Genomic DNA, 18,932 nt, shown 5'->3' with positions numbered 1-18,932 from the left:
GTTGACGACTCTTAACGACTGTAATAGGTCTTGTAATTGCTGAATTGCAACTCATTACCAAACTTAAAACAATGGAGAGACCTGGTCTGAACAGAGACATTGGATTCTTATCTCATTATACATGACTAAGCCATTTCTCACCTTCTCACCCCTTGCCTTTTCCTGCAAGACCTATTACAGTCGTTAAGAGTCGTCAACAGGCTCCCCACCTTCTCCTCCCCACCTTCTCACTATATAGAAGGATCTGGCAACTTCTGTTTCAGTGTATCTGAAGAAGTGTGCATGCACACGAAAGCTTATACCAAGAACTAACTTAGTTGGTCTTTAAGGTGCTACAGGAAGGAATTTTTTTATTAAGGAGATAAAGAACTCTGATTTTTAGAAAACATCTGAAGTTTTTAATGCTTGATGTTTTATCGTGTTTTTAATATTCTGTTGGGAGCCACCCAGAGTCAATTCTGTGTCCAGGGCGGATGTATCCGAGCTCCATCTGGTACGCAGGATGAGACCCTACCTGCCTGCAGACTGTCTCCTCAGAGTGGTACATGCTCTAGTTATCTTCGGCTTGGACTACTGCAACGCGCTCTACGTGGGGCTACCTTTGAAGGTGACCCGAAAACTACAACTAATCCAGAATGCGGCAGCTAGACTGGTGACTGGGAGTGGCCACCGAGACCATATTAACACTGGTCTTGTAAGACCTACATTGGCTCCCAGTACGTTTCCGAGCACAATTCAAAGTGTTGGTGCTGACCTTTAAAGCCCTAAACGGCCTCGGTCCAGTATACCTGAAGGAGCGTCTCCAACCCCATCATTCAGCCCGAACACTGAGGTCCAGCGCCGAGGGCCTTCTGGTAGGGTATAAATAATAATAAGTTGTTGTTGTTTAACTCTTCTGCATGAAGAAGGGCTTTCTATTGCCTGTGCTGACTCTTCAGTTTCATGGGATGGTCTTAAGTAATAGGAGAGAAGGAGAATAAACAAACCGTGATCCCAGCTCATGTGGCGGGCTGTTCCCTTCTTTCGTGAGCCATTAAGAAGAGCCTTTCAGCAAGAGGGACGCACACAATGGGTTTGCTTAGCGAGCATCGCCCACTGAACACTGACTATCAATGTGCAGGCTCCATTTCACATCCCAAGCCGAGGAATTATCCCCCTCCTCCCCGCCGCATAGGGAATGACATTCGATTTGTAGTACATGTAAGCCTTACGACCTGGACAAAGGGATGTGGGTGGCGCTGTGGGTTAAACCACAGAGCCTAGGGCTTGCTGATCAGAAGGTCGGCAGTTCGAATCCCCACAACGTGGTGAGCTCCCGTTGTCCGGTCCCTGCTCCTGCCAACCTAGCAGTTCGAAAGCACGTCAAAGTGCAAGTAGATAAATAGGTACCACTCCGGCGGGAAGGTAAACAGCGTTTCTGTGCGCTGCTCTGGTTCGCCAGAAGCGGCTTAGTGCTGCTGGCCACATGACCTAGAAGCTGTACGCCGGCTCCCTCGGCCAATAAAGCGAGATGAGCGCCGCAACCCCAGAGTCAGCCACGACTGGACCTAATGGTCAGGGGTCCCTTTACCTTTACCTTTATATGAAAGGTGGACTTGGAAAGCCCTGTTGTGTACAACAGCGTTCCCCAACCTGGTGCCCTGCAGATATAGAGTCCAAAACATCTGCCTCAAAGTCCTGTCCTGATGGTGCCTCTGGGAATGGCAATTCTAGCATCTCACCTTAAGGGAATGTTAGCAAGGTCTTCTCCCAGAGACAGCCTGCGGGCAGGTAGGGTCTCATCCTGCATACCGGATGGAGCTGGCAGACAGCCGCCCTGGACACAGAATTGACTTGGATCTATGGAACTCACTCCCACAGGAGACCACCAAATTAGATTAGACCAATTTGTGGGGGGAGAGGGTTATTGATGTCTACTGGTCAGGATGCAGATCTCTACATGTACAGATCTACTGTTTTCGGCATAGGCATACGAGCAAATGGTTTGGAGTGCTCCAAAAACATCTTTTGGAGTGACTCTAGCTGTGTTTTCCATCACACTTAACAGAACTCCGGAAACTGAAGCACCTTGGCAGTTTCAGTGCTGCTTAAATGCTCAGCTTCAGAGCATATCATATCCCAGAAATTCCCCTTTTATGTGAACTGGACGAATGTCGCTGTCCCTGAGAGAGTGGCGAGTCTTTCGCCCCTCCAGGATCCCAGGCTGCTACACCCCTCGCACCGATCCTGACCCCCTCTGCCCATGTGAAGGCGAGCAGCTCTTCGGGCTTGAACATGGCACCGTGTTCGCTGCCACAACTCTGTCCTTCCCCTGGAGTGACTTAACCCTTGGCAGTGGGTGCCACCATTTGCAATCTTTGGAAGGGATCTTGGGCCGTCGCAAGCGGCGGAGTCTGTGTCTGAGGGACGCTCTGTCCCCCGCACTTAACAGCACTAGGCTGGGGGACGTGGCGCCTTTTGGACACGGTAGCTATCTGCCTGGGGGTGGGTGGGGAGGATGACATCATGTCTGCAGAGCAACGGTGGAGCTTGAAAGACGCTCCTTTGATTTAGAAGTGCAATAGGGGGCCGGCAGATCCTGCCGAAGACACGTCAGGGTCTGCGGTGTGAGGGAGAGACCCACACCAAGCATGAATCGTGGTTATAGAGTTTCAGAGTTAGGTTTGGGGCAGGTGGGGGTGGGCAGACCTGGGTTCAAGCCAAGCAAAAGAATTTGCTCTGCAAAGGTTATCCTCTGTGAATCACAGTGGTGAATACTCACTAGATGTTCCCCTCGTATTCTAACGTTTGTGGAATATTTGGTTTCCGTATTTGACATCCAATCCCCATTTTTTTTTGTTTGGCCGTGACATGAAATAGTTGGCGTCTGACAGTGTTCGATTGTTGACATGCAGCGGTGCTCACTATTCGATTGTTGACATGCAGCGGTGCTCACTATTGTAATGCATTGGTTAGTACTGTATTTTTCGCTCTATAGGACGCACTTTTCCCCCTCCAAAAATGAAGGGGAAATGTGTGTGCGTTCTATGGAGTGAATGCAGGCTTTCGCTGAAAGTGCAACGACCCCTCTCGCTCCCTGGGCTTCAGGCAGCTATCTGCAAGCCTTCAGAGCGCACCCCCAGCCCCGCAAGCTCCAGGAGCGGCAGCAAGGCTGCGCAAAACCTTGCCGCTGCTCCCGGACCTGTTCTGGGGGCTGGGGTCGGGGGAAGCTCGGGCTTCCCCCACCCCAGCCCCGCGGCTAAAAACGAAGCCAAGACAGCGAGCGGGATCCATCCCGTTTGCTGTCTTGTCTTCTTTGCTCTTTGGGGCTGGGGGGGGGGAATATATATTTTTTCTTTATTTCCCCCCCCCTAAAAACTAGGTGCGCCCTATGATCCGGTGTGCCCTATGGAGCAAAAAATATGGTATTTGGAATGAGCAGCGAGCACGATCCAGCCCTCCGCCAACGTGCTAGGCAGGGTGCAGATATCCACGATTAGCTACCAATGATATAATAACGGTGTTCTTCAATCTCGGGTCCCTAGACGTGGTTGTTGGACTACAACTCCCATCATCTGTGACCATTCGCTGGGGATGATGGGAATTGTAGTCCAGGAACCACGTCTGGGGACCCGAGGTCGAAGAACAGTGATATAGAAGGGTAAAATTTCGTTAAACGTAGCAACACAAAGTGGAGGCATCAGTAGATCAAATAACTTTGATTGGTCGTCTTCACTGACCTGGTGACCGCATAGGAACATGAAAACATCTTTGCTGGATCAGGCCAAAGGCCTATCTAGGGCGCATTCAGAGATGGGGGATATTGTGTTAGTTTTCCTGATTATAATGCTGGTGCTTCTGCCTCATTTTCTAACGTTCCTTTCCCACTACGCTACCTGTGCGCTACAGAACTGTGGCTTTTTGACCAATATACTTGGATGTCTGCTTTTGAATTATGGTGCTGGAGGAGACTCTTGAGAGTCCCATGGACTGCAAGAAGATCAAACCTATCCATTCGGAAGGAAATCAGCCCTGAGTGCTCACTGGAAGGACAGATCCTGAAGCTGAGGCTCCAAGACTTTGGCCACCTCATGAGAAGAGAAGACTCGCTGGAAAAGACCCTGATGCTGGGAAAGATGGAGGGCACAAGGAGAAGGGGATGGCAGAGGACGAGATGGTGGGACAGTGTTCTCGAAGAGACCAACATGAGTTTGACCAAACTGCGGGAGGCAGTGGAAGACAGGAGGGCCTGGCGTGCTATGGTCTATTGGATCACGAAGAGTCGGACACGACTAAACAACTAAACAACAACACTTGCATGTCACACTAAATTTAATCCACACTAGTCGCGTGTGTTGTGGCACAACGGCAGACATCGTTGGACAACGTTGCTTCTCTCCTCTCCCCCCTCCCTTTTTGCACCTGCGTTCTTCTGTCTCCCCCCCAAAAAAATAACCCCCCCCCATTAAGACAGTAGGAAAGAACTGCATCCCGCTACACCCAGAGTCCCCCCCCCCGGGTTAAACAGATATATTTGATTCTGGAATCAGGGAACACAGAAATGAACACTCTGCTCCATTTGTTTTCCAGAAGTGGCTTTTGGTGTGAAAACTAACAATGGGAGAAACGCCGGGGAAATGGAATAATTTGTTGCCCGGGCATACCGGCAAGATCTATGTTGTCCGACCCAGAAATAAATATACAGTTCCCTCCTCCTGGGTATTTGAGGCAGCGAGGGGACACAGAGGACGGGCCCAGGGAACCGAATCTGTATAGACCTGCATGCCGTCATTGCTTTTCTGCACAGGCAAGCGAGCTAAGAGACACTCCTCGGGTCCATAAATCAAAAATTGAGCAGCGCCGGGTTGTGTGGAAAAGAGAAGAGAAGTGGCCAGCTTTGGCAGGGCTCCCCAATCTCTCGGCAGGGGAGCTGGGCTGGTGGTTTTGGCAGAGGCCCTGATCCCACCCTGCCCTGAGGGAATCCACAACAAGCTACTCTTTGCTGGAGAAACCAAAAGCTAAAATGGATGGCTGTTCAGGAGCAGGAAGGGAGAAAGGGGGTCACCTGCCCCCTTGGGTCTGGAGTGAGAGAGAGTGTGTGTGTGTGTATAATAATAATAATAATAATAATAATAATAATAATAATAATAATTTTATTTATACCCCTCCCCAGACAGAGCTGGGCTCAGGGCGGCTAACAAAAGTAAAATAACAGTACAGTGGTACCTCGGGTTACATACGCTTCGGGTTACATATGCTTCAGGTTACAGACTCCGCTAACCCAGAAATTGTGCTTCAGGTTAAGAATTTTGCTTCCGGATAAGAACAGAAATCGTGCTCCGGCGGCGCGGCGGCAGCAGGAGGCCCCCATTAGCTAAAGTGGCGCTTCAGGTTAAGAACAGTTTCAGGTTAAGTACGGACCTCCAGAACGAATTAAGTTCTTAACCCGAGGTACCACTGTAAAAACATAATAGGAAAAAGGAAGAAAGAAAAAAACAATTTAAAATGCAGGTTAAAATGCAATTTAAAATGCAGCCTCATTTTAAAAGTAGCCCATAGATCAAAACCATAAGGGGAGGGAAGACCTAAGGGTCAGACTGAGTCCAAGCCGAAGGCCAGGCGGAACAGCTCTGTCTTGCAGGCCCTGCGGAAAGATGTCAAGTCCCGCAGGGCCCTGGTCTCTTGTGACAGAGCGTTCCACCAAATCGGGGCCAGTACTGAAAAGGCCCTAGCCCTAGTTGAAACCAATCTAACCACCTTGCGACCTGGGACCTCCAAAACGTTGTCGTTTGTGGACCTTAAGGTCCTCTGCGGGGCATACCAGGAGAGGCAGTCCTGTAGGTATTAGTTTTCCACCCTGAGGCATAAGGTTGTTGCTGATGCTTAACTTCGTCGGAGGCAGGATTTAGCTCAGAGTTCCCTGGGAAGAAGGACCAGCTGTTAATCTGTATCCAGGGCAGCTGTCTACCAACTCCACCTGGTACGCAGGCTGAGACCCTACCTGCCCGCAGACTGTCTCGCCAGAGTGGTGCATGCTCTAGTTATCTCCCGCTTGGACTACTGCAATGCGCTCTACGTGGGGCTACCTTTGAAGGTGACTCGGAAACTACAACTAATCCAGAATGCGGCAGCTAGACTGGTGACTGGGGGCGGCCGCCGAGACCACATAACGCCGGTCTTGAAAGACCTACATTGGCTCCCAGTGCGTTTCCGAGCACAATTCAAAGTGCTGGTGTTGACCTTTAAAGCCCTAAATGGCTTCGGCCCAGTATACCTGAAGGAGTGTCTCCACCCCCATCGTTCAGCCCGAATACTGAGGTCCAGCGCCGAGGGCCTTCTGGCGGTTCCCTTACTGCAAGAAGCAAAGCTACAGGGAACCAGGCAGAGGGCCTTCTCGGTAGTGGCGCCCACCCTGTGGAACACCCTCCCATCAGATGTCAAAGCGATAAATAACTACCTGACATTCAGAAGACATCTTAAGGCAGCCCTGTTCAGGGAAGTTTTTAATGTGTGACATTTTAGTGTATTTTTGGTTTCTATGGAAGCCGCCCAGAGTGGCTGGGGAAACCCAGCCAGATGGGCGGGGTACAAATAATAAATTATTATTATTATTATTATTATTATTATTATTATTATTATTATTATTATTAATAATAATCTACTCTGGTAACTATAGTTCTGGGAAGGGAGTAGGGGTCTCCTAACAACTCCCATCACCCTTAGCAAACAGCAGCTCCAAGGATTCTTTAAAAGCTCAGCCGCTTCAGAGTGCTATATCCCATGGCAGCGTCTCCATGCCAGGAAGAACTCCACCTGTTGTGCCCCTGCCTGCCTTGCGGCTGTTTGCAAGCACGTACATGGGACGCGGGTGGCGCTGTGGGTTAAACCACAAGCCTGGGGCTTGTCGATCAGAAGGTCGGCGGTTCGAATCCCCACGACGGTGCGCTCCCATTGCTCGGTCCCTGCTCCTGCCAACCTAGCAGTTCAAAAGCACGTCAAAGTGATTCTAGAATAATAATAAAAACAGTAAGGGGAATGTAGTGGTTGGGAGTTACTCGTGCGTAAACTTTCCCACTTTGAAGCTTGGTTGCATAGTTTAATCCGTTTTGACTGCACAGCCCATCTCAGCGTGGCTGCCTCAGTCGCTAGCAGAATCTGTCTGTGGGCGTTTCTTAAACCTTTGCCAGCATAAAAGCTGTTTGACACCCAATCGTCTCCGCCTCTCATTGCGCGGAAGTCTCCTGCGCAGGGAGGGCGTGGGTAGTGGAGGACCAGTACTCTCCTCACTGACTTCCAAGGAAGAATCCCGGAGCCCTTCCACCTCCTCTGCCATTTGCTCTCCTGGATCCTTGGTGTTACGCTGATTTCCTTCCCCCTCTATCAAGCTGCGTCTCCCCCTTGTGCTGGTACCTTCCCCTGCAGAATCGGAGAGCCTCTCCTTCTCCCGTTGCTCTGATGTCAGTTCCCTGACAGGGAATTTAGCCACAAAGCTCCTAAGCATACCCTTCAACATTTCTCCCATGAAAATATGGAGGTCCCATTCCATAATGATATTTTTGCTATTTATAACCGACGCATCTTACTGGGTTGCCCCAGCCATTCCAGGCAGCTTCCAACATATACAGAAACATTATAAAACATTAAGCATTTTTTAATAACTCTCCTATACAGCACTGCCTTCAGACGGCTCAGGGGTCAGATAACTCTGTACCATCCAACATTTTCCAGTGAAAATAGGGACGTCCTAAGGAAAAATGGGATGCGGGTGGTGCTGTGGGTTAAACCACAGAGCCTAGGACTTGCCGATCAGAAGGTCGGTGGTTCGAATCCGCGTGACGGGGTGAGCTCCCGTTGCTCGGTCCCAGCTCCTGCCAACCTAGCAGTTCGAAAGCACGTCAAAGTGCAAGTAGATAAATAGGTGCCGCTCTGGCGGGAAGGTAAATGGCGTTTCCGTGCGCTGCTCTGGTTCGCCAGAAGCGGCTTAGTCATGCTGGCCACATGACCCGGAAGCTCTACGCCGGCTCCCTCGGCCAGTAAAGCGAGATGAGCGCCGCAACCCCAGAGTCGGCCACGACTGGACCTAACGGTCAGGGGTCCCTTTACCCTTTTACATGGCTCTATCAAGAAAACTGGGGGGGGGTCCCAGATGTGGTTGGGCTCCAGCTCCCATCAGCCACACCTGGCAGAGTTGATGGGCAAGGAAGAATAAGAAATGTCCTTATTTTCATCGGACGAATGTTGGAGGGTATTGAAGCAACGGATTTGCAAAGTTTTAAGTCCACGGCCTCCTTTTCTACAGCTGTTCAAAGTGGTTGTGTTTTTGCACACGGGCACACCAGCTCCCTGCCCCCCATAACCCCTTAGCCCCCCCCCCAATGCACACCTGCGGTCTGGACTCTTGCCAGGAGGGGGGAAAATCCACGTCTCCTTGTACATCAAACAAAAATTAGGTCTTGAGCCGTCGCCGGCTTTTGATTGGCCGCCTTCCCCCTGTGTGTTTATTTACACGGCAATTAGTTAAACTAACTCCTTTCACCGGCCGGCCCTAACGCTTGCCAAGGTACACAGTTCGTACGGCACCCCCTAGGGGCAGGGCGGAATGGCAGCGAGGGGAGGTGGGAAGAGAAGGAAAGTGGGGCAGGCAGGGCTGGGGGTGTGTGGAGGAGAGAGGACCAGGTAAGCGATTGCAAGGAGAGACGGGAAGCTCTGGGGAGGGGAGAGGGGCGTGCGAGTCGGTTTCCTTGTTGTGAGAATGCATGCAACTCAGACACGAACACAAACCAGCTCAGAGTCTGTGTTCCAACAATCACTCTCTATCCTGCTAGGAAAACACACAGTTTTTTCTTCAGTGTTGGGTGGAAAAGTGGGTGGCCTGGTCTCCCTTTCCGCAGTCAAAAGATGCCTTCTTGGACCCTCGACGGAGGTAGCAGCAGTGGCGTAGCGTGGGTTGTCAGCACCCGGGGCAAGGCAAGTAATTTGCGCCCCCTAACCCGTGGATTTGCGCCCCCTAACCCTAACCCCCAGATGTTGCGCCCGGTGCGCCCGGCCCCCCCTGCACCCCCCACGCTACGCCACTGGGTAGCAGGTTGCTTGGTACAGCCCCCTCCCCAGCACCTAATTTCTAGCATGGTCCTTGCTATTACCTGGTGCCGGCTAGGCGCTGCGGACTACAACTCCCAGCACTCCCAAAGCAGAGGGCATCAGATAGCGGCCGAGTCTCTCAGCTCCAGCCACCACCCTCTAATCTGCAAGAAGCCTCCTAATTCTTTCTGTGTGGAGGAGACTCTCTGAGGTCATTTAGTGGGGATGGAAGGGCACTCTGCACATGCTCAGAGACCACCCCAAATGGAGTTGTGGCATTGCCAAAGGCGAACATGGGCAAACCCAGCACAATTTAATAATAATGATGATGGTGATGATGATTTTATTTATACCCTGCCCTTCCCAGTTCAGGGTGGCTAACAACAAATTTAAAACACTTAATTGATGCCACAAAAATCTGAATCAAAAGCGCTCACGGGGTGTTGCGAGTTGGACTAAGGAGGCCAGGGTTCGAATCTCCATTCACCCATGGCCATAGGCCAATCGCCGTCTCTGAGCCTACCTCAAAAGGTTGTTGTGAGGATAAAATCCAGAAGGGAGTAGCAGGTAAGCCTACTAGAGCTCCTTGGAGGTTGACAACGACGACTTCTAATGACCTTTGCACACACAAAAAGTTCTAATTATAACCGCCTCTTTTAATTCAGCTGTGATTTGTGTTAATCATAGAATTTTTGAGTTGGAAGGGACCGCAAGGATCGTCTAAGTCCAACCCCCTGCAATGCTGGAATATTTTTCTCAACTTGGGGCTCAAATCCACGACCCTGAGGTTAAGAGTCTCATGTTCTACCAACTGAGCTATCCCTCAGGCCATTTTTATACCCAACACCACTCAGCTACAGCCAATGAGACACTTTGGAATATTCGTTCCTCAGTGTTCCATAGGTGCCACCTCTGTCCGTCACCTTTTGATTGACACCAGTAGGGTTGCCATCTTTCAAAAAGTAAAAACCAGGACCACCCTGAAAGTTGTGGAGCTTTATTTTAGGATGGCCCCAAAATTACTGATTTTAGGAAACCACTGAAATTGTTCAGCTTTTCTCAGACCAACCCCAGAGTTGTTCCATTTTTCGATTGACTTTTCTAAGATACCTGACAAAGCGCCGCCTTTTGGAAATCCCCCTGGATGTCAATTCCACCCTTGAAATCCCAGACCTATGGCAGCCCTGGACACCAGACAAAGCAGCTGAAGAAGGCAGAAACCAAAACATTTTGCTTATTTCCAACCCCCCCCCCCCTATTTTTTTAAATTAAATTTTCCACAATTATAACAAGTATAACATAGAAAAAAGAAAACACAATACAGTACAGTACTAAAAAACAAAAAACAAATCTTAAACACATATCCCTTAAAAACCCAATTTCTCTTACTAAAATTATTTCCAGCAATTAACTATCATTTTCTCTTTTCTTACAGTTCTAAATCCACCTTACTTACAATTAGATCCTAATTTAATCCTAGACCTATTTGGTGCTTTCAAGTGACTTCTAATTTTTTATATTACAATATTTATTCAAATAGTCCTTAAATTTCTTCCAACTTCTTGATATTCCTCTTCTTTCTGGTCGCAGATTCTTCCAGTCAAGTCAGCTTTCTCCAAAAAGTCCAACATTTTCATCTGCCATTCTTCCACAGCTGGGATTTCTTGGGATTTCCAATTTTTGGCTAACAGCAGTCTTGCCGCTGTGGTGGCATACAAAAATAGTTTGACATCTTTTTTGGGCAGTTCCATTCCTATTATTCCAAGTAGAAAGGCCTCTGGTTTCTAAAACATTTTGCTTAAAGACTTACATTTATCTGAATCTTTTTATATGCAATTGCTGTTATGTCTTGCAAATGATATACAGTGGTGCCCCGCAAGACGAACGCCTCGCAAGACGGAAAACCCGCTAGACGAAAGGGTTTTCCGTTTTGGAGGCGCTTCGCAAAACGAATTTCCCTATGGGCTTCCTTCGCAAGACGAAAGCCCATAGGGGAATCTCCGGGACAGCGGGGAAGCGCAGCGCTTCTTCCCCACTGTCCTCGGACCTCCTCCGAAGGCTGGCGGTGGGGCGGAAAGCCCTTCTCCCCGTGCCAGCCTTCGGAAGGCTCCTCCGAAGGCTGGCGGTGGGGCGGAAAGCCCTTCTCCCCGCGCCAGCCTTCGGAAGGCTCCTCCGAAGGCTGGCGGTGGGGCGGAAAGCCCTTCTCCCCGCGCCAGCCTTCGGAAGGCTGCTCCGAAGGCTGGCGGTGGGGCGGAAAGCCCTTCTCCCCACGCCAGCCTTCGGATGGCTGTCCTGAAGACTTGTGGTGGGAGGAGGGTTTTCCTTCCCACCGCCAACATTCAGAATGCTGTTCTGAATGTTGGCGGTGGGGAGGAAAAACCCTCCTCCCACCGCAAGCCCCGGGAACAGAGGAGAAGCGCTGCGCCCCTTCCCCTCTGTTCCCGTACCTGTCCTGAAGGCTTGCGGTGGGGAGAAAAGCCCTTCTCCGCACCGCCAGCCAGGCAAGCGGTTTCCATAGGAACGCATTAATTGATTTTCAATGCATTCCTATGGGAAACGGTGCTTCGCAAGACGAAAAACTCGCAAGAAGAAAAAACTTGCGGAACGAATTAATTTCGTCTTGCGAGGCACCACTGTATATGCAATTGCTTTATACTGATAAATGAAATTCTTATTAGTAATAACTTTAACATCATCTTTTCTGAGGAATAGTATCCCTCTTGAGATACAGCCGGTTCTCACTATCTCCAATTTCCGGAAACAGTTGCAAGACATTAAAAGTTCTGGCAGGCTCTCTCAGCTGGATAAACGGGACTTGACCGCTTTGTTAGGGTTTCAGTCTTGTTTTAAATGTGTTTGTTATTGTTTTGTGCTTTTAACTGTCTTTAATCAGCTAATGTGTAACTCGCCTTGAGCCGGTGGCGATTAAATCTCGGGTGCTAATGATGAGAATGTCTGTTGTCTTGGACACGGTGACTGATAAACAGGAATGGTTTTAACTACGTACAGAGCAATCTGGCCTGAACTGCTGTTTGGTGCTATGGTGTCCATTTGCGTGTTTTTGTAACTCTTAATGGAGAAATCTGAGGGCTCCCTTGGACAAAAGACAAGGACACCAGCCAGGAATACCAGAGCAAAACAGCAGCCAGTAGGCTTGGTCTTGATTGAAGACTGTCGCGACAGGACTCCCACCTGCCACCAGGTGGAACAAGATGGAAGCCCCGAACAAAAGAGAACCCAAACTTTTATTAGCTGCTCATCCCCATGTTACACCCCCTCAAACTACATCACGGTTACATCACGGTTACATCATGAAAGGGGAGGTCTGGGGGCCGTAATCTGAGCATCCTGGACCCTGCCCCATGGTTCCCCTTGCCCTCCACCAAACACCCATCAAGTGTAACAAAAGAAATATTTACATTTCCCTGTTTCCCAGCCAAGTTAATCACACCCTTTTGTCTTCATCTGGGTTTGTTATTTCTGGAATGGCTACCTGTCTGGCCCTCAGGTATCAGGATGCCAGGGATTATCACTCAGGCAGAGGGGCTGCTGAGTAGCTGAGCTCACATGTCTATATGAATTTCTGAAGTTTTCCCAGTGAGCCAGTAAAGGTAAAGGGACCCCTCACCATTAGGTCGAGTCGTGGCCGACTCTGGGGTTGCGGCGCTCATCTCGTTTTATTGGCCAAGGGAGCCGGCGTACAGCTTCTGGGTGGGTCATGTGGCCAGCATGACTAAGCCGCTTCTGGCGAACCAGAGCAGTGCACGGAAACGCCGTTTACCTTCCCGCCAGAGCGGTACCTATTTATCTACTTGCACTTTGACGTGCTTTTAAACTGCTAGGTTGGCACAGTGAGCAAGTACATAGATGGCCTTTGCTGCAAGATACCAAACGTAAGAATTCACTGATAAATGCATCAGTGAGCCAGTACATAGATGCATTTATCAGTGAATTCTTACATTTGGTATCGTGCAGCAAAGGCCCTTTGAATAGATAGGAAGAAACTGCGATGAAGTGTTTTGTGGGGACAAATCACAAAAGTCACAAAAGCGATTGTGCTGATTTTGGTAGTGGGCTGCATGGGCATGATATCTGCTGGAGGGGCAACCCCCCCAACCTATACATAATTTCCTGCAACATATCGCAAACCGCCCTGTGGTCCTCAAATGAAGGGCTGTGCATAAATTTAATAAATAGATAAACAAAACAAGATAATCGGTGTTGCTCTGTGCCCTGTTTGATGCCCGCCTTGTCTTCTTTGCAGTTCATCATCTCCGAGAGCGACCCAGAGGAGTCTGCATGCCCGCTGGAGTGTCCTCACGAACGCGGGCGCCCAGTTTGCGCCTCCGACGGCAAGCTCTACAAGTCCCCGTGCGCCTTCCAGAAAGCTCGATGCCGCGAGCGTTCCCTCGAAGCCCTGCCTCGCTTCCGCTGCGGTGGGGCAGCCCACCGGGAACCCAACTGTAGGTAGAGAAGGTTTGGCAGTGTGGCCTAGTGGTGGGGGACTGGACAGAGGGAATCTCTTTTTCTATTTTTCAATCTCTTTTTCAATGTTTAAAATTTTTAATTTTTACCAACAACCAAAACACAAACAGTGAAACCCCCCAGGCGACTGATAGATTGGGTATACATAATCGATAATAACATATTCAAATCAACCATATGTACAATTTTATATGTGTTAATACTCCTCCATCCCATAGCTGTCAACCGTCCCTTATTTGGCGGGAAAGTCCCTTACCCCAGCGCCGTGTCCCGCTGCTGTCCCTTATTGATGGTGTCCCTTAAATTTCCCAGGTTTCAAAGGAAGCAGCTCCTCTCCCTCCCTCCCTCCCTGCCGGACAGGGAGGAGGGAGGCTCCAACTGTGTTGCTTGGCTGCGTTGCTCACCCAATAAGGAGTCTAAGAACGACTGGGGGGTGGAGCTTGCATGCCTTGTGCCGATCAAATCGGCCACGTTGCCTGGAGACTCGCCTTTGCTCAGCGCTTCCCAGCGGAGAGGTGACAGTGGTTTTCCTTGCTGCATCCCCTTTGCTGGGTTGCTGTGCTGTGGGAACCACCACTTGAGGCTGCTGGCTGGGCTTTCTGCCTTTGGCTCGGAGGGGCTCAGAAGTTGAACATACCTGTGCTGGGAAAATCCCTTATTTTGGCTGCTGATCCCTTATTTTCGAGGCTGCTGGTCACTTATTTTCAAATCTGTAAGTTGACAGCTATGCTCCATCCACAAGGTTTATTTAACTTTTAACATTTTAGTTGCCCCAAATTGTTCAAACCTACCCAAATAATTCAAAATCTTCTCAAACCAATCCTCCTCTTTCTCACTGACCTCAAACCCTTTTATTCTGTGTATCTTCACAGTTAGATATTCTAAAATTATAATATTATTCGGTTTTTTCCTCCATTGGTTCACCCCTAGCTCTTCTGCATTTTTCCAGTTTCTGTATTTTTCGCTCTATAGGACGCACCAGACCATAGAAGGGGGAGAACGGGGGGGGGGGATCCCCCCCGCTCAGCGCCCCTTCAGCGAAGCGGCAGGATAAATGGAGCCCTTTCCATTTCTCCTCCCGCTTCGCTGAAGGGGCGCTGCGCAGAGAGGGAAAACTGTGCAGTGCCTCTCCAGCGAAGCGAAGCCTGGAGAGCAAGGGGGATCGGTGTGCACCGACCCCTCTCGCTCTTCAGGCTTCAGACGGCTATCCGCAAGCCTTCGGAGTGCAGCGGGAACTCCTGCTGCGCTTCGAAGGCTTGTGGATAACTGCCTGAAGCCCCCGGAGCGCAGCGGGAGTTCCCTGCGCTCCGGGGGCTTCAGGCGGCTTCAGCGAAAGCAACGCAAAGCCTCTGGAGCATGGGGGAAGCTCTCCCTCTGCGCTTCAGAGGCTTCGTGTTGCTATCGCTGAAGCCAAGGAGCCTGCATTCGCTCCATAGGACACACACACATTTCCCCTTCATTTTTGGAGGGGAAAAAGTGCGTCCTATAGAGCGAAAAATATGGTACTCGCTATAGCCTGTCTGGCTGCAGTTACCATCAATTTTACCCATTTACATTCCTCTTTAGTTTTTAGCTCAGTGCTACTCAGACTAATAAGAACCATTAATTTAGATATTCCCACCTTCCTACCCACAATTCCCGATATTTCTATACCAATCTGTTTCCAAAATTCATTAACTAATGGACAATCCCACCACATATGACTGTACGTTCCCATTACTCCACATTTCCTTCAACAATTCATACTTCCAGATTTTGCGATATAATATAACCTTTTTTAATTTGATTTTTCATAATGCTGTAAGATAAAAGAAACTAATCTAGAGGGAAAGAGAAAAATGGAAAGGAAACACCAAAGGGAAAACCAAAAAACCAAAAAGAGGAAAAATAAAAAGGACTGCCATCTGTCCGTTACGTAAAATAATTTTTTTGAAATATTCACTCTAGGATGACATCCAACTGATCTACTTTTTGTTAGGTAATATATTCGCAATCTCCCAACTCATAAGTCTTAGATCAATTCATTTTCCATTTAGACAAAAAGTCCAGTAGGAGTTCCCTAATTGTTGTTGTTGTTTTATTAGATTGATCTTTCATCGAAAGGTCGCAGGGCGGTTTGTAAGATAAAAATACAAGATAAAAACACAAATAAATAGTTAAAACAAAAAACTCCAAAAATAATACCCCCCCCCCAAAAAAAACACATTTAAAAGGCTGTAGTGTATTAATCAGCTGATAATTAATTAATAACCATTTCTATTAATAAATTTCCGCAATAGTTTTTCTTTAATCAAACTTCAACAACAATTTCTCCCTATCAAGCAATTAATCTTTCCATTTTTGGCCACCCAAGAACCTCTCCACTGTGATCATATATTAAAATAACATCCCCCAATTCTCTTACTCCCTCATTTTCTTATTATGTATTCATTAGTTCACGTCAAGTTCTGTATCTTCTGTTCCCATTTCCTGTTGTATTTACTGTGGTTTTCCATCCTGATTTCCTAAAGTTATCCCTTCCGTTTATCCTTATTCCGCATTTTGCCTCTGGGCCTGAGATCCTCCAACTTTCCTGTGCCGTGGTGAGAGAAGGGCTCTCTGTACCTGCTCAGAGGTACCCTTGATGCCTCCAGCAGGCTTCATTTCTGATGCTGTGTCTTTCCTCCCGCCCACTGTGCAGATACCAACCTCACTCGGTGCCAGGAGGACCGAGCAACCGCCCTCTCGCAGTCCCGGCGTCAGTCTCACGCAACCTACGTCCCGGAATGCAATGAAGATGGCTCCTTCTTGCAGGTAGGACCTCCATTGTTGTTGTTTAGTCGTTTAGTCGTGTCCGACTCTTCGTGACCCCTGGACCAGAGCACGCCAGGCACTCCTGTCTTCCACTGCCTCCCGCAGTTTGGTCAAACTTATGCTGGTAGCTTCGAGAACACTGTCCAACCATATCATCCTCTGTCGTCCCCTTCTCCTTGTGCCCTCCTGGCATGGACACCATCTCTAATTTTTATATTATCATTATGCTATGTAAATTATGTTTTTAATATTGTACTGGGATCCTCGGATAAGGGGCAGTATATAAATTGATTAAACAAGTAGATAAATAATGCACATTTAAAGCTGCAGCAGGAAGTCTATAGGTCTGTGGCGGGAAGGTAAACAGCGTTTCCATGCGCTCTGGTTTCCGTCACGGTGTTCCTTTGCGCCAGAAGCGGTTTAGTCCTGCTGGCCATATGACTCGGAAAGCTGTCTGTGGACAAACACCGGCTCCCTTGGCCTGAAAGAGAGATGAGCGCCGCAACCCCATAGTCGCCTTTGACTGGACTTAACCGTCCAGGGGTCCTTTACCTTTTTTTTACCTGCTGGAAACATACTCACCCCTTCCTTCTCCTCCTAGGTTCAGTGCCATAAACAGACTGGCTATTGCTGGTGCTCCACACCGGAAGGGAAACCAATCAGTGGAACGTCAGTCCTCAATGAAACACCAAACTGTACAGGTATGATTCCCCACTTCTGGGTGCAGGTGACCCTGGGTTGCGAGCCATAATAATAATAATAATAATAATAATAATAATAATAATAATAATAAAATTTATTTATACCCCGCCCATCTGGCTGGGTTTCCCCAGCCACTCTGGGAGGCTTCCAACAAAATATTAAAATACAATAGTCCGTTGAACATTAAAAGCTTCCCTAAACAGGGCTGCCTTCAGATGTCTTCTAAAAGTCACAGAGTTGTTTATTTCCTTGACATTTGATGGGAGGGCCTTCCACAGGGCGGGCGTCACTACCAAGAAGGCTCTCTGGCTGGTTCCTGTAACTTGGCTTCTCACAGCGAGGGAACCACCAGAATGCCCTCGGCGCTGTACCTCAGTGTCCAGGCTGAATGATGGGGGTGGAGACGCTCCTTCAGGTATACTGGGCCTTTGAGGCCGTTTAGGGCTTTCAAGGTCAGCACCAACACTTTGAATTGTGCTCGGAAACATACTGGGAGCCAATTTAGGTCTTTCAAGACCGGAGTTATGTGGTCTTGGCAGCCGCCCCCAGTCACCAGTCTAGCTACCGCATTCTGGATTAGTTGCAGTTTCCGGGTCACCTTCAAAGGTAGCCCCACGTAGAGCGCATTGCAGTAGTCCAAGCAAGAGATAACTAGAACATGCACCACTCTGGCGAGACAGTCCGTGGGCAGGTAGGGTCTCAGCCTGTGTACCAGATGGAGCTGGTAAACAGCTGCCCTGGACACAGAATTGACCTGCGCCTCCATGGACAGCTGTGAGTCCAAAATGACTCCCAGGCTGCGCACCTGGTCCTTCAGGGGCACAGTTACCCCATTCAGGACCAGGGAGTCCTCCACACCTGCCCGCCTCCTGTCCCCCCCAAACAGTACTTCCGACTTGTCAGGATTCAACCTCAATCAGTTACCCATTACAACCCCCTCCTTCTTTGTCAGGTAGGAAACATGGGCGTCTGCAGAGATCTGTCCATAGCGGGAAATAAATCACTGGAAATGGGGAGCTGGCTGGTTGCTAACAAAAACACGAGAAGATTTGTGCCTGTGTATTTTGCCTCATACTGTATCTGGGTTTCCACAAGTGCTAGAAACTTGTGCGATTTTTTTCATGAAAGCTGGGAATCTGGGAGTTGCATTTGCTCTAGGGCAGGGGTAGGCAAACTAAGACCTGTGGGCCGGATCCGGCCCAATCGCCTTCTCAATCTGGCTTGGGGACGGTTCGGGAATCCGTGTGTTTTTACATAAGTAGAATGTGTCCTTTTCTTTAAAATGCACCTCTGGGTTAATTGTGGGGCATAGGAATTCGTTCATTTTTGTTTGTTTCAAAATATAGTCCGGGCCCCCACATGGTCTGAGGGACGGTGGACCGGCCCACGGCTGAAAAAGATTGCTGATCCCTGATCTAGGGGGTACAAGTGATCCCCCTTGTTCCTGCCACGGACGCTCATGGAAAGAAGGTTGAGGGTGCTTCTGCATTTTTTTAACTCGCAGAAATCCAACTGGGGAAGCTTTTCCTGGCGCAGATTCCCACTCACTCAGTTTCTGTGCAGCTGTTTTAAGCTGAAAGAATAGCGTCCGCCACCCAAAAACAGTAGGTGATCCATGTTATGTACTGAAGTTCTCACCCTGGGCCAGCAGGGGGATACTGTAGATAGTTTTCACTCAGGTCCACATATGCAAATAAGGAATGGAAAGTGACGTTCAGTGATTGGCTAGTTACAGAAAGTTGTTACTGTTGCGTTGTAGTGGAGCTCTATATAAGCAGGCTGGCTGAGCCCTTCAGTTCAGTTCTGTTCTGGCCTGTGAATAAACAAGAGCTGTTTGAAGAATCGCTGTGTCGTCTGATATGTTCACCCACAATTTAACAATCCAGATTAGA

General features: G+C 48.9%; 1 protein-coding gene across 2 annotated transcripts in view; it reads left to right on the top strand.

The window, feature by feature from the left end:
* LOC308590437 (SPARC-related modular calcium-binding protein 1-like) overlaps positions 1-18,932 on the top strand; it is a 62,804-nt gene that overhangs the window by 25,550 nt on the left and 18,322 nt on the right. For both annotated transcript variants that reach the window (XM_081200485.1, XM_081200486.1), the window contains exons 2-4: positions 13,325-13,523; positions 16,226-16,338; positions 16,940-17,039. In XM_081200485.1, the coding sequence (XP_081056611.1) occupies positions 13,325-13,523; positions 16,226-16,338; positions 16,940-17,039 (412 nt within the window). The remainder of the gene's footprint in view (positions 1-13,324; positions 13,524-16,225; positions 16,339-16,939; positions 17,040-18,932) is intronic.

Source organism: Podarcis bocagei, assembly GCF_964188305.1.
Source record: "Podarcis bocagei genome assembly, chromosome: 7".
NCBI classification, from domain to species: domain Eukaryota; kingdom Metazoa; phylum Chordata; class Lepidosauria; order Squamata; family Lacertidae; genus Podarcis; species Podarcis bocagei.
This window is presented reverse-complemented; position numbering and strand designations above follow the sequence as displayed.